We start from the raw sequence: 15,998 nt of genomic DNA on the forward strand, positions 1-15,998 counted from the left end.
TCTGAAAAAAGAAAAGCAACAGAATATCAACGAATGAAAATTATATTGTCATTACTAAATGTTACGATCCAAATATACTAGTAGAAGGGAATTTGGGGCTCTTTACTTGATAACCTAGATACGACAGCACCTGGGCCACATCAATTGCAAACCTGATGTTTACTAGTATACTATCAAGGACAGTTTATTGATCGATTTGATTTTTAATGTCCTTGCTGGTTATATATATATATATATATATAACGTTATATATATATATCTACATCCGTACATTGTAAGTTATAAAAACATGTGTGTATAGTAACAATCATTGCACAAACTCGAAAACAAAACATTTTTACCTGACAAAAGCCGTTTTTTTTAATAACTATGATTATGTTGAACAGTTTTTTGTCTAAGGTGAGTTCCCCAATAGTCCCCAGACACAGTTGTGCTTATGTTACAGGTATGACCCAGGTAACTTACGTTACAGGTGTGCAGGTAAAGTTACAGCAGGTTAGCCAACAACAAACCAGGAACAACGTACAAGAAAATTTGCCCACTGAATCTTGCAGACAAACGAATGGCGTTTTTCCTTGTACCGTTTCCTCTGGACATTTCAGTTTCGCATAATGTAATCACGTTCAAACATTTATGTTACAAAATAAATAAACTCAGGTAGGTAACGTTAGGTCGGCTCACCTGACTTGAATTTTCTTGTCGAATAGCTTGCCCAGACAGCTCCCCATGGCTGCCGACCGTCGCACAACCCTTCCCCGTCCCCCCTACAATCCGGACGCCGTCGGGCGGTGTCGTGAGGAAGTCTTACGACAGGTAAAAGTGCGGAAACGACGGCGGAAGAACCTGTTGATATCTTCACCTTACCGCCATGATGGGTGGTCATATGACGTGTCAGGTCCACCGCAGCAGAACGCCAATAAAACCTGCCTGCAAAATTACTACTTAAACTTCATATCGCAAAAATATCATGACAAATATGCCATAAACGATAAATAATATATTATACTCAACTCTGTTTTAAATTTGTATCTCATAAAGAGTCCTCAAAAATATATTGTAGTGTTTCATTTTTGCGTCGGTTGGTTGCGGTTTCGGCGCACCTGTTTGCTCGTATCGTGCAGACCGTGCAGCAGCGCCCCTAGCGGATGTAATGATAAAGACATGCTGCGCACTTACAAACCGTTGGCAAGTCATCCTAAACGATCCTAAACTTATGCTCCAAACCTCTATCCACAATCTGCGACAAAACATTCAATTTCAGATGCTGTAAAATGTAAACGTTTAACTTTCATATCAAACGAGACCCTTATGAAGTCATACGCAATACTATAAGCTGATTGCTCCTAGGTTGACAGTTTTTTTTTTTTTCTTTTGTGAACTGGATGGTCCTCGAAGAGAAGTTTGACTTTTAGAGAAAGGCCTCCTCATATGTAAGTGTTGGGCCTGAATAAACACTCAGAAAAAATCCCTTTACAGTCGTGGGGTTTTACACTAATTCCATGGCCGTGGAAATCAACAAACTGTCTACTGTGGGGAATACAGCCATGTCATTCAGGGTTTTTGGTAATATCCAAGCAGATCCCTTTCGGTGGCAAGACAGTAGACAGAGAAGGTCCCCGGCCACCGACGGGTGGTGGGGGTAGTGACAAAAAAAAACGGCCATATATAAAGAAGCTAACGATCATTCCCCCACAACCTCTGCTTGAAGAGTAGATTTTTGGCGCCAAACCCTGGCCGACTTCCAGCTACTCTGTCATTGGTTGCTGGGCCGTCTAATTGCCACTGTGTCAGCCAATCAGTGTCGTTCATTTGAATGACGTCTGATCAGGCGGGAGGGGACTCTCACATTCTGACATCAGATACGGGGGTATTTGATTCCCTTATTCTGATTTTGAATTTGTATATTTTGCAAATAATCAAATGAATCACCTAATATAGTAACAAAATGTATTTATCTTAATTAGATATTAAATATAAAGTAATGTTATGAACTATCTTTGCTATCTATCATGTTTATAGATGGAGTTTTTATGAGTGAATCCCCGTAAATTTGAGTGGACTAGTCTGACGTGAAATTTGTTACTACCGGCTCGTGGTAACCTGGGCGTGTGCAGTATACTGTACATACGGTCATCGCTTCCTTCCGTTCATATACGCGGTTATATACCCTTAGATACGCGCCGACAGACGCCCCAACATGGCTGACAACGGCTCAGATATAATCGCCTACCCTTTCGAGTACCAGCTACCGTTTGAGAAAGATTTTAACGAAAAGGCGGCTCTACAGTGGATGGGCGAAAACTGGACCGCTGCCTTCTCCTACGCCATTTTGTACGTGGTTCTGGTGTTCGGCGGCAGATATTTCATGCAGAATCGGGAGAAGTTTGATCTGAGGTTGCCCCTGACGGTCTGGAGTAGCGCTCTGGCCGTCTTCTCGACTCTGGGCGCTCTGAGAAGCGCGTACGACTTGTGGTAAGTACCGGAAGGGCGCCCGGCCTACCAGACACTACCCGACATGTGCTGCATATATTACCGGTTAGGGTGGGGAGGGGGGCGGCATGCCACACCGGCAAAATAATCAAAAATCACCTTAAACAAAACTAACAACCTTGTCAGGTTATAGTTATAGTTCCATGCTGTAGTTATCAATCATTTTTATAACGCAATATCTGAGCATATTGATTTGTAAGAGCATAACTGCGGTATAATTGCAGCTGTCTTATTGATTTTCTCTGGCCAATATGACATTAGGGGAGATTTCATTCTCCCCAACCGACTGTCTGGTCGGATTCGCTTCATCGGAACATTTGACAGCGGAAATAAGATTTTTTTTCATCAAAAATCAACATCAAATGCTAACAACTCCCTTACATAATTTACACGTAGTAGATCATAATTTTGTAAAACCATGATTGACAATTTATATGTCACAGTTTTCACTCATTTATACCGCATTTTCTTAATATTGTTCAATAAAGTAAACCTACAACTTCTGATCTTTATGAAAACCTGATGATTCCATTGGACAGAAAGTAACAAGTGTTTCTGATATGACCTAATATGGGCATGGCTCAAAAATGTCCTACAGGATGTTAGGGTCACTTGGTCAAAGGTCAGCTGTAAAACTGTGATTCTGCTTTATATAATAGAAACTAGTTTAGTCTTTAATTTAAATTTTACAGGTGGCAACAATCAGGGTAGCAAACAAGTAGTAACCAACCACCTGTGATTATGATAGTACGTTATTCAGAATTGGCTAGCTTTGCTTTATATGCTATTACATACAGTCTTGTAAACCATATTTATTTTTGATTTATACCAATTTTGCCTAGACCCCTCACATTTTGTTATTGCAAACTTATGTTATAGTTCAGTTGGTAATTTAGTATTGGGGCTATGCAGGTATTTCTCATCATTAAAAAAATGCCTGCACAGCTCCAGTTTGACCAGCACTAACCTACACATGCAGGTGGTATCTTGAAGCCTGATTGAACAAGAAGGTTAGGATTGATCTGTCTGTATTTGCAGTATTCTGTACTGTTCTAACCAGTTTTTCCCTGCCATGTTTCTAGGTTCATATTAAAAGTAAGCAGATTTCAGATAGACATCATCAGAAATTTGGCATATCAGTACCAGTAGTATTCCTATTCTGCACCATTCTTAAATTCTAACCCTTCTTTCCCTGCCATGTTTCCAGGTTCATATTACTGGTAAAAGTTCGCAGGTTCCAGGGAGACATCAGAAATTTGGTCTATCTGTAAAATTCTAACCATTTCCCCTGCCGTTTTTCCCAGGTTCATCCTGAAGGTTCGCGGGTTCGATTCCCGACATCCCGGGAGTCAGGGGTTTTCCTGTTTCTACTCGCAGCTCCTGTTTGTTTCAACATTCTAACCACTTTTCCCTATTGTTGTGTTTCCCAGGTTCATCCTGAAGGTTCGCGGGTTCCAGTTCTCGGTGTGCGACTCTCGGTTCTACCACGAGCCCGTCCTGGACTTCTGGGCGTTCTACTTCACCTACAGCAAGCTGCCCGAGCTCGGCGACACGGCATTCATCGTTCTCCGCAAGCAGAAGCTGATCTTCCTTCACTGGTACCACCACATCACGGTCCTGCTGTACGCCTGGTACAGCTACAAGGACACGCTCGCCGCCGGGCGCTGGTTCTACTGCATGAACTTCACGGTCCACGCGCTCATGTACACGTACTACGCCATCCGCGCCGCGGGGTACCGCGTGCCGCGCTCGTACGCGATGGTGATCACGATCGCGCAGACCACGCAGATGGTCATGGGCTGCGTCGTGAACTACACGACATATGCGGCGCTGGAGAGCGGGGACGCCTGCGACTCGACCTACGACAACATCGTCTGGTCCTCCATCATGTACTTCTCCTACTTCCTGCTCTTCGCGCACTTCTTCTACGACGCGTACATGCGCAAACCGCCTGCGAAACCGCCCGTCCAGCCGCACCAGAACGGACTCAAACATCTCACCGGGAAGGAAAACGGCATCCATGCGGGGAAACAGGAGCACGGAGCGTGGAAAACTAACGGGATCAAGCGGGATTAACTTCTAGTGTAAAAACTTTGTGTTAAATTTGGTCGTTCTTCTGGGTAGCCATTTAACCACACGGTAGTTCACGTTCGTTTGTCTGTGTGTCAATTAATTAGGTAATTAATTAATTTATTGAATTATTTGTGTCAAAGAAGTCCTAACTCTGAATTACTGTGTGGAAAATGGTGGCGTGATCAAGCTCAAAAGTGCAACAATGTGCACCTAATGACAATATTAATTAGCAAATTAACAAGCTAATTAAGGGTTCTATGGTCCCTCTTCTCTTACTCTGGCTGTAAGGAGAATATTCTTATTAACCAGATAATCATGTGTAAGAACTCCCCGTCATCCAACACCCCCCTTCTATTCAGACGAGTCAAAATTTTGTCCTGCAATTTGGAAACACTTTCTGCAAATACACAAGCCTCCATACTACAACCTTCAATTTGCAGATTGTAAGATTTTTCTTCTGCAATATTGTAAATCTCTCTGCGAAAATTAAAATGCAGAATGCAGATGTGTGTTTGAATCCTAGAAACCAAAAAATAAGATGTTGTGGCCAGGTAAGATGTTGGACTGTGCCCAGCCTTACGTTACGTAAGGTGACACGGTCCAAAGGTTCGCTGTTCTGTGCAGCTGCAATGCAGATGACGATATTTCAGGTCATCTAACCGCCCTGGTCAAGAACCAAAGTCCACTCCATGGTCCACTCTCTATCTAATAATAGATAAACTGCCCACTACTTCAGGCATCCTGTCAATCATTTTGTTTGGTGAAACGTGATTGGTCAGAGTCATTATGATTGGCGGCTGACTGGAAGCCTGATATATATGTTACCATGGTAACAAAAATCTTGAGAGATGGAAAGAGGACAATGACCTCTGGTAGTACTGTATGCATGGAGACTGGCAAAGGCTTTTATGAACACCGTATACACAAATATTGTAGTAGAGTCACCTGCTATAACTACTGTATACATGGAAATTGTTGCAGAACCAGATTAATCCAAAGGTGTGCCGTGTACATAAATATTGTGGCACCTTTTTTAACTGTAATGTAATAATGAATATTGCAGGGAATATATGCAGCTAATATAATAAGGGAGGTGTCCAACACACATGTATATGCTGTTGATATATGCATGTTCTGATGTACTTGGCTAAACTGTATTTATGACATTGTGACTAATGTTAGGCGAGGCTGCACCAATTTAATTACTTGGTTCTCGGACAAAGTAAAAAGTCAGCTGGATGAAAAAAAGAGAGGAAAGCTGGAGTATGACTGTATTCATGCCTTGAAACTGTGCTTTGCTATCAGAGAATGTTAGTATCTTCCAGCTCACCAAATTTTTTCTTTACATCCGAAAACCGGCAAGTTGAGTTGGTGTGGCCTGTGGTACACGTGCATGTCTGGTCAAAGGTCAAACAGAAAGGTCAAGGAATGTAGGAGACGTGCACATCTGCACGCAGCAGGGATCCGGCCGACCTCCAGGTCAGACACAAAGGTCGGAGAAAGTCCAGCCCCATAAAATCTGCATCAGCAGCAAAAATCAGTGACCAGGGCAAAGGTCAAGGGTGTTTTGTTACTGTGGACTGGCCTGGGTGTGATAGAATTACCTTGCCTAGGTGAACCACCAGTGTACACTCACTAAGGACGTTCCTGTATGTCCTTGACCTTGAGACCACTAATGATGTAGTAGCCATGTTGGGGAGGGGGGCACACGCGTCCTGCTGTACCAATGACTGCTGGGATGTCGTACAGCAGAGGTGTCAGGACCATGTTCGGAACAGGGGAGGCCATGTTGGGGAGGGGGGCACACGCGTCCTGCTGTACCAATGACTGCTGGGATATCATACAGCAGAGGTGCCAGGACCGTGTTCGGAACGGGAGGCCATGTTGGGGAGGGGGGCACACAAGGGCAGAACTGCAGAAAGTGTTTCTGCCTCCTCTGATAACTTCTAAAAAGATTAACTACGTCCTAACTTGTAAATACTGGTAATTTAAGATCACTTTAAGGAACTAATCTATGAGTATGATGGGTGCTCACTACATCACCTAACAGGTCAATTGCACTTTGACCTCACTGTCTTTCAGGTGCAATGCATGATGGGATATTTTTGTCTTTGAGATTATTTCATTCCAAATGATTATTTTTTCTAATTGGTGTCAAAATGTTTGTTTTGTTTGTTTCATTTATACATGACATGGAATTTTGTGTTAATTTTGTACAATGGATGGACATCCAAAGTTTGTCATGTGTCGTGTCTGGTGTTGTTTTAAGTTTTGTTGGGTTTGCTTGTTTTCTTTTTCCCATTCCAGTAAAAGAATTGAAGAAGAAACCACTGCCTTTGTACAAAAAACTGCTGTTTAAAGTGCTACACAAACCGCTACAATTATGCAATGTAGAATGCAAGAATAACTTGTAATTTTTAAACTAGTATGAGCATGTAGTAATGATACATGAGATGGCACGGTGAGATTTGTATTGATGTCCACAATTAGTGTAAGAAGGACTGTAACTCCTGATCTGGTATTTCTTGGTTGCAGAATTGTTGAGTCCATGGAACTTTTGCCTGGTGCCCAAAAAATGTTCTTAGTTTTTACCTTCAATAGATTTGAAACACTTAATATATGTATCACAAAACAAACCTGTATTCATAAAAAATCGACTTAGACTTGAGATCACAAAGAGAACAGGCAAAGTTTCTGTGGATTCAACTTGAAATTGACTAATCGTAACTCCAGCCGCTCAGAAACTAATTCAGGCTAAACCAATGGTAAGAATTATTGGAGAAAAATTCTAAGTGATGCAGGAAGCAAAAACATCTCCAAACGAAGAATTGTATGTAAAATAGACTGTATCCATGGTAACTGCTAATAGTGAACAATCATGATGTAATGCTGAAATAGTGACAATGTTTCTTTAATAATTGTGCAACAGACTGACTGCAATTCAACACTGGTTACTTCAACTTCAAAAAGAAATTCAGGATTTTCCGCGAATATATCTCTACATGCAAAAACAGAAATGAAATTTGATCTGTATGAAGTAAAGTTAGGCTTATGAGATGGTGGTCTTGAAATTTGATATGTTGCTTTAGAAGTTTGAAGTGACCAGTGTGAAATTCAGGAAACCTCCAAAATTTGCTGATAATCTCTGCCTGTGCAATCCGTAACCTAGGCAACAACTTGGGCTGTTACCTAGGAGACCGCTCAGCTGTGTAACCAAGGAGACCGCTCTAGGTGTGCAACCCTATCTCTGAGACCACTAACGGTGTAACCTAGGGAACCACTCAATATAACCTAGGAGACTGCTCTGTGTAACCTAGGTAACCACTCTGTAACCCAGGGAACCACTCTGTGTAACCTTGGTAACCACTTTGTGTAACCAAGGAGACAGCTCTTTGTAACCTAGGAGACCGCTCTGTGTAACCAAGGTAACCATTTTGTCTACCCATACCAAGGGAACCACTGTGTGTAACCTAGGTAACCACTGTGTAACCTAGGAGACCACTCTACCTATGTTTCACTGTTGTGCAGGCTTTTCGCTCAGGAACTTCCCAGCCATGACTAAAGCATGTCTGTGTAGTTTATATATATAGTGACTAGTGAAAACTGTGCATGGTGTTGCTCTACATACTGACAATGGAATAAACGGCACTGATCTGGCTAAGCAGATGTGAGGTGTGTTTGTGTGATTTTTGGGAAGGCTTGTAGCGACAGGGCCGTGAGCCAAGACTCAAGAATTATTTATTAATCTTTCAGTGAACAACAAGACTCTGAATTGCAAATCAATGTACATTTCTTTAAAAGAACACACAAGAGTATACACTAATTGCACATTATAAAGTCAAAATTAAGAAGGATGCATAACACATAGTATTGCACTTAATACTAGCTTCACCACAACGGTTCACAACGACAAGTACAAATATGTACGTAGGAGGTAAAGACAGTCGTATGAACATGTACAGGAAAACTACCTCCTTGAAAAGATTTGAGCTTTTGTAAATTTCATTTTATTTTGTTGATTATGGGCAAGGTTGGTGGTCTAATCTACTCAAATTATGTCTTGTGTTTCAAGTCTGATCCTTTGGCAGAACATTTAGCCACACCAGTGTGGTTCCGTGGTTCTCTTGTTCCATTTTTGTCAGATTTAAAAATGAAAACATTCAGGACAGCAACAACAAATTTTGGTACCAACGGTCACCCCCATCCCCCTGTCTTCCTAGTTGTCGGTTTCCTTGTATTCCTGCACTAAATGTGCAATATTCATCCCCCCATGTACACCCTCAGTCTGCGTGTTGATGTACCGGCACCAGGATGCCGAGCCTGACGAGCAGCCGTTTCCCGGGCGATGACCTCGCCATGGCGATGACCCCGAAGCTGACGAGGAAGCCCCAGGATGCCCACAGGAAGTAGTCGGGTTCAGAGGTCGGCGCCGTCGGCAACGGGCCGGCGAAGTCCTCGGGCTGGATCTCAACAGTCGGGTCTCCCTCAAGCCCTGGAACACAAGAAGGAAATATGTGTCACTTATACACCAGAACCCCCCCATGCAGACCCTCAGTCTGCATGCTGATGTACCGGCACCAGGACCCCCCCATGTACACCCTCGGTCTGCGTGCTGATGTACCGTCGGGTCGGGTAAGGAAATATAAGTCCTCTGGCTGGATCTCCACTGTCGGGTCTCCCTCAAGGCCTGGATAAATGAATGAACGAATGGTTTATTTCTGTAGAACAGTATCCCCCCATGCAGACCCACAGGAAGTAGTCGGGCTCGGAGGTCGGCGAGGTCGGCAGTGGGCCGGTAAAGTCCCGGGGTTCGATCTGCACTGAAGCGTCTCTCTCAAGGCTTGGGGGAAAAGTTAGGGTTAGCAACCTCAGACATAGTTCCAGAATAAAATTTCAGCTCCATACTAGAACCTTCACAGATGGTCTGCTCTGTTAATTTTTGCTCAAACACATTCATATATATGTTGACAGGAGTCTTAATCCCTCCTGCTATAAAATTGCAACATAATGTAACCCAACACCAGTTACCATGGTGACAGATGCCTGGTCCAGGTCATTGCCCCTATGCGCTTGGAACGGAAGGAGAAACTGGGCAAAAACAATGTGTTTTCCTTCCGCAAAGGTAAACATAATTACAGGTAATACTAGTGTGTGAACACTTTGCCACTAATTACCACCCCCACCTGTGTGGTTCTTGACGAACATCCGTAGCTGGTCCAAGCTGCGCTCTGATTGGTTGAAGCGGGAGAGGGCCTTGCCATTGTAGAACAGCATGATGTTGGGGACGGCAACCGTGCCGAACCGCGTGTTCAGGCTGGAAGAAGTAGTAGTACATGTAGTTAATCTCCAAGCAGATCCCTCTCAGTGGCAAAAAGACAGTATCAAATTGGCCAGGCAGTATCCATTGGCCAGAGAAGCTCCGCAGCCACTGACAGGTCAGGACAAAAAAAAACGGCCACATATAAAAAGGTAACAATCATTCCCCCACAACCTCTGCTTGAAGAGTACATGTAGTAGTGATTTAACAGTGTTGCCATATTTACTGGTTGACATGATGGTTCATGCACAAAAAGCACAGAACAGCATGATGTTGGGGACGGCAACTGTGCCGAACCGCGTGTTCAGGCTGGAACAACACAAGGTTGCCATGGGGACACATCAGTTTGTTTTGTTCTTTATCTTATTTATATAAAGCTTGAGTTATGCTGTTCACAAACAAACAGATGGACAAATGCTACTGAAAACATAATCTTCTTGGCAAAGGTAATTACCCAAATAGAGAGATAACATGCCAAGGCAGTTGGTTCGCTGGAGAGTAGTACGGCAAACTACATATACTCTCCAGCAGACCAACTCCCCTGGAATGTTATCTCTCTATTTGGCCAATTCCTACTCTTTCCAGCCGCCTCCCGAAGCCTGGTAGAGGCAAACAATACAGTAAATTGTTTGCCTCTACCAGGCTTTGGGATCAGAGGCGGCTGGAAAGAGTAGAAATTTTCTAGAAAATCCTGAAACCTGGTAGAGGTGAACAGTGCAGTAAAACACGACTTACTGGCTGTTAGCGACGGCGTCTATGGCCAGCACTGTGACCGCTGGGAAGGCCCGCGGCACAGCATGGTACGCGGGCGCGGCCGCAGCAGAGAACGGACACCACGGCGCGTAGAACATCACCAGCACGCAGTCTCCCTCCGCAGTCACGTTTCCTGCAGCTGTCTGCGTCACCTGGGTTGTGATTTGATTTCATCTATCATGTTTAGGCCACATCAATTTAATTTGTCGGTTCTCGGATTTTTTCAGAAAAAATATGAAGCAACAGAACAGGGCAAAAAAATAAAAACAGGCCTAGGCATCTTATGATAACCCCAAATGCTACAATGGGAGCCATGAAGTCAACATACCAGGCTGGGTTACTAAAGCTAGTACCTTTAAACAATGAATTTTGAACTTTTAATCAAACCACCTGTCCACATTGATACAAACTGTAACAATTTGGAAGAAAAGGACTGTCTTCCATTATTTGTAAGTTTTCAATGTGTTCTGTGTCCAGGGCCCGCTGTAAAGTAGTGTTTAATCACTGAGAGGGCTACCCCAGCTAAAGAAAACAAAACATAAACAAACCTTCAGTTGGTGAATGAGTTCCGTCCCGTTTACAACCTTGACAGACGGGGTCTCCCCACTGGGAAGGTCGCGTGCCGCACAGCTGACCTTCTTCGGCCCGACCTTCGACCCTGTGGCATTCCCATCATCCTCCCTGTCTGACGCCTCACCTGTGCTGTTCTCACCTGAGTCAGATATTAAAAATGGACTGGCATGTCACAGTGAAGTGCACATGTCGAGTATTTACAACATGCCGCCCATTATTACAAATAGATAAAGAAGCCATGTGACAAGCTTCACTGGGTCAGTCTGCTGAGGAAGACCAGAGTGACTGGTCGAAAGCTGTAGGTGAGAAAACTTCTTGTGTTGGATCTAAAGTTCTAACTCTAAACACAAATAGATAAAGTTAGCATAAAATCCTACATATGTCTGCATCATTGTCCTTATATTATAATACAGCACAAAAACTTATCACAACAGTGGATACATCAGTTAAAACATTCAAAAATCAGTGTTAACAGAGATTAATAATATCATAAAACCACTAAGATGAAGGCAAAATCACCTGTCGTGTTGCCGGCGGTTACCAGGGTTGCGTTGCCATGGGCAACCAGGGTGCCATTTCCCAGATCACCATCCGGATTTTCCTCCACACTCGTAGGTAGCGAAGCTTCCGTTCCTAGTTCTGACTCTGCATTCGGAGATTCCGAAGTTTTGTCCGATTCCCCCCCTTGCTCGGATGAAGCTGTTTTTTCTTCCAATCCCACCTGTGTGGAGGATAGCTGCTTCCCGTCTGGGCCCAAACCTGTGGCAGATCCTGACGTTTTGTCTGTCAGGTCTGATTCCTCATGTTGTGATTTCAGCAATGTCGTATCAGATTCTACAGCAGAGCCTGTTTCACTGTCAGATTCTGTAGCTACTAGAGAACCCTCGAGTGTTCTGTCCGATTCTGTATCAGTTCTGTCCTGTTTTTCTGACTCTACGACTGAAGAACTATCTGTTTTGTCCACTTCTGTGAGAGAAGAACTTTCTTGTCTGTTGTACTTTGAGTCTGTTTCTGTGTGTGCAGAGTTTTCTGTTCTCTTTGGTTCTGCATCTCCAGAAGCCGGCGTTCTGTCTAGTTCTGCAGAACTGTGTAGTGATGTTCTGTCGATTTCTAGATCTGCAGAACTGTCTCTCTGTTTGCTGGTGTCTGTGTCAGACTGGAGTTCTTCCATCCCATTGTAGAACGACTCGTGTTGGTTACCGCCTGACACCTGCTGAGCTACAGGGATGGAAAATATTTATAACATAAACTTTGAGATACATTTTTTTTTGCATACTAAGTAGCTGTATTGGCTGTTACAGCTATGACAATAGGGGCATTAATAAGGGCAATGGTTTCTGAACATAATTTTTTAGTGTGATCCATACTTTCTAAATAATATTTCTGAGTGACTCACTCACTCACTCATGTCCAAAAATTCTGAGTGGTGCAAGAATTTTTTTAATATTCAATATAGTTTGGTTCAGTTCAGAGTCAACTTGTCTCTCTAGGTACAAGCACATAACTCTTAGTGCCTTGTCGTCTGCCAAAAGGGCATAAAAAAGGTAAAAGGGCATTAAAAAAACAGAAGTAACGCCCCCCCCCCTCCCACCCCACGAAAACGCGTTTTTAGCAGGACTTTACGTCGTGTTTCCTGAACAAAGAATGCCGTAGCTTCTCCTGTATACACGTAACCTTCCCCGGCGGCAGAACTTACCTTTCGCCGTAAACAACACCAGGAAAACTACCAAATAGTTTCTGTATCGCTGACACTGCTTTTTATATGTGAGGGCCGCCATCTTGGATTAAGCTGACAATGCGCCCCCTGGCGGAGATGTTCGAACAACAACAATCAATGGCTGAATTTGTTTACTCTCCAAGCAGAGGTTTGGGTTTTGACTTAGGCCATGTTGATTTTATTATATGGATGACATCCTCTGGGAACCCCAAAACTGATGCGCGCGTGCGAATAAAAAAAAAGTTTTGCAAAAAAAAAAGTTGCTTTCATTATGAAATCTGCGTGGTCGAAAAAATGACACAGTGTATGGTTTGGTGAATAATCTACTCTTTAAATTCATTTCTCTTTACAATTTCGTCTTTTTTGTTTGATTTTGGCATTTTGCGACATTGGTATCATTTTTTAATATTCTTTTTGCAACTTACGGTATATATTTGCTCATTTTGCAACTGTTTTGTACGATTTACAGTATGGTTGAAAACTTTTGGTATGCACTCCTGCACACCTCAAATGTACATACCTAGGGTATGTTGCAGTAAAAATATCTTTAAGCACACTGTTTCTCAAGGTGGCGACATTATGGACACGGATGTTACATGTAGACTGAGAATCATAACAACACAACACACATGCGATAGAGTTTCTTTTAATATTTCATCAGAATTGTATTGAACATTTTGCAATAGTGCTATACTGGGGATTACTGTAGTACATGATTCATTTAGTACACGTTTATTTACAAAAACAAAACATTCAGTGAGTATAACATTATGTATATACCACTATTCTGTGCCCACCAACATAGCTTGCATATACATATTTTTCGAGGCCTACATAAAGGCAATATACTGTATTTGTTTCTTCGAGCATATTTCAGTTGTCATACTCCTTCTAATCATATTCTGTTTCCATTTTTTTACAGTGGTTAGAAGATCTTCGTAAGGACCTATGCATTGATTGACTACATTAGTACTTCAGGACTGTACAATATTTATAATTATATTATGATTATTATTACAATATTATAATTTATAGTCAGACAGCTTACTCTACTGTGGGCTGTTGTTTGCATGTGTTGTACAATAAGTTAGAATTTAGTTAGAGTACTTAGTAGTCACATACCGTATTGTTACCTGTTGTCCAATGTCCATCCTTTATCTTTTCATGCTACATGTAACATCTGTGTCCATAATACCACCAGGGTCCATAATATCGCCACCTTGAGAAACAGTGTGCTTTAAGATATTTTTACTGCAACATACCCTAGGTATGTACATTTGATGTGTGCAGGAGTGCATACCAAAAGTATGTTGCAGTAAAAATATCTTTAAGCACACTATTTCTCAAGGTGGCGATATCATGGACCCTGGTGATATTATGGACACAGATGTTACTTGGTGTAGGTAGCCTATGGGAAAGAACTTGCAACTTTCTCTGTGTAATGCTTTACTCTGGGTTTTCCGCCCAAAATTCAGGTGCATGTGTTGTGTAATGCTTCAACTGTCTGGATTTTCAGGTGCATACATTGTGTATTTTACTCTCGGTTTTCAGTCAAAATTTCAGGTGCAGGTGTGTTGTGTAATGTTTCAAATGTCTGGACTTTCAGGTGCATGTGTTACATAATGTTTTACTGATCTGGATTTTCAGTAAACTTTTTCTGTAATGTTTTAGTGTGGGTTTTCAGGTGCATGTATTGTGTTATGTTTTACTCTGGGTTTTCACCCAAAAATTCAGGTGCATGTGTTGTGTAATGCTTCAACCGTCTGGATTTTCAGGTGCATGTGTTGTGTAATGTTTTACTGATCTGGATTTTCAGGTGCGTGTGTTACATAATGTTTAGACAAATGTGACCTGCTGATGGTTCTAAACCCGCACTTGTTGCACACGAAAGGCTCCTTCCCCTTGTGCTTGGCCACGTGACTGTCCAGAGTTTTCTGGTCGATCGCACCAAAGTCACACTGCGTGCATTTGAAGGGTTTGAGCCCCTTGTGTCTCTTTAGATGCCTTGAGAGACCTGACTGGTAGGATTTTGCATAAACTTTTTCTGTAATGTTTTAGTGTGGGTTTTCAGGTGCATGCATTGTGTTATGTTTTTTACTCTGGGTTTTCAACCAAAAATTCAGGTGCAGTTGTGTAATGCTTTACTCTGAATTTTTAGGTTTGTGTGTTGTGTATTATGCTTCAACCATCAGGATTTTCAGGTGCGTGTGTTACATAATGTTTTACAGATCAGGATTTTCAGGTGCATGTGTTACATAATGTTTAGACAGGTGAGACCGGCTGATGGTTCTAAACCCACACTTGTTGCACACAAAAGGCTCCTTTCCCTTGTGCTTGGCCACGTGACTGTCCAGAGTTTTCTGGTCGATCGCACCAAAGTCACACTGGCTACATTTGAAGGGCTTCAGCCCCTTGTGTCTCTTCAGATGCCTGGCGAGACCAGAGTGGTACGCGGTACGGAAACCACAGTCCTTGCAAACGTAGCGTTTCTCCATCGGGATGCCCATGTGTTTCGCCATGTGGATCTCCAGGTTTTTCTTCTGGACCGAAGAGTAGCTGCACAACGTGCACTTGTGAGGGTAGTCCCGGGTGTGGGTGGACATGTGCTGGAAGGAAGGAATGAATGGTTTATTAAAAAAAGTACTAGTACATTGGAGCCATAGGCTGAATTATGAACCTAGAATTACGTACTATTTGATGAACTATAGCACAATACTGTAATTTCTGATTTTTTCACAGTACATGTACTTTTATATTCACTGTTTTCACTGTCACTTCTGGACTTTCTTTTTCCTGCACCTGTCACCACCGTGAATATATACATGTATAGAACTTAAGTTCCGTGAACATGTCCACTTTTCTGACACTGTGAAATTTTGCTACAGTGAACATAAATTGAATTACATGTAGTAACAACACACATGATGCCTTAAAAAGAGAAATATTGTAGGACATCATTAAAATCACCTTAGCCAGGCTGACTTTATACACAGTTCTGAAGCCACACTCCCCACACATGTAGGGTTTCTCGTCGGCATGTTTGGCCAAGTGGATGTCCAGACTGCCCTTCCACAC

The 15,998-nt window shown here is 42.6% G+C and overlaps 3 protein-coding genes across 4 annotated transcripts in view; 1 reads left to right on the plus strand and 2 right to left on the minus strand.

Moving 5' to 3' along the window:
* Positions 1 to 870, minus strand: part of LOC109481280 (AP-1 complex-associated regulatory protein-like) — a 5,137-nt gene extending 4,267 nt beyond the window's left edge. Inside the window, exon 1 of the mRNA XM_019783815.1 lies at positions 865 to 870. Coding sequence (XP_019639374.1) covers positions 865 to 870 — 6 coding nt within the window. The remainder of the gene's footprint in view (positions 1 to 864) is intronic.
* A 1,221-nt stretch (positions 871 to 2,091) lies between these two features.
* LOC109481369 (elongation of very long chain fatty acids protein 6-like) lies at positions 2,092 to 8,229 on the plus strand. Its single transcript, XM_019783923.1, has 2 exons — positions 2,092 to 2,472; positions 3,921 to 8,229. Exons 1-2 carry the CDS (start codon positions 2,198 to 2,200, stop codon positions 4,564 to 4,566), a joined length of 921 nt encoding a protein of 306 aa, XP_019639482.1. The 5' UTR covers positions 2,092 to 2,197; the 3' UTR covers positions 4,567 to 8,229.
* Positions 8,230 to 8,366: 137 nt separating this feature from the next.
* LOC109481353 (thioredoxin domain-containing protein 15-like) overlaps positions 8,367 to 15,998 on the minus strand; it is an 11,862-nt gene continuing 4,230 nt past the window's right edge. The window contains exons 3-6 of one of the 2 annotated variants that reach the window (XM_019783899.1): positions 11,182 to 11,345; positions 10,616 to 10,785; positions 9,747 to 9,877; positions 8,367 to 9,055 (exon numbers count right to left, since the gene is read on the minus strand). In XM_019783899.1, coding sequence (XP_019639458.1) covers positions 8,844 to 9,055; positions 9,747 to 9,877; positions 10,616 to 10,785; positions 11,182 to 11,345 — 677 coding nt within the window. In that variant the 3' untranslated portion in view covers positions 8,367 to 8,843. Of the gene's footprint in view, positions 9,056 to 9,080; positions 9,251 to 9,746; positions 9,878 to 10,615; positions 10,786 to 11,181; positions 11,346 to 15,998 lie in introns of those variants that run through there. The other variant, XM_019783900.1, reaches the window with a different exon arrangement.

Source organism: Branchiostoma belcheri, unplaced genomic scaffold, assembly GCF_001625305.1.
Source record: "Branchiostoma belcheri isolate BF01 breed outbred unplaced genomic scaffold, Haploidv18h27 scaffold55, whole genome shotgun sequence".
Classification (NCBI taxonomy): domain Eukaryota; kingdom Metazoa; phylum Chordata; class Leptocardii; order Amphioxiformes; family Branchiostomatidae; genus Branchiostoma; species Branchiostoma belcheri.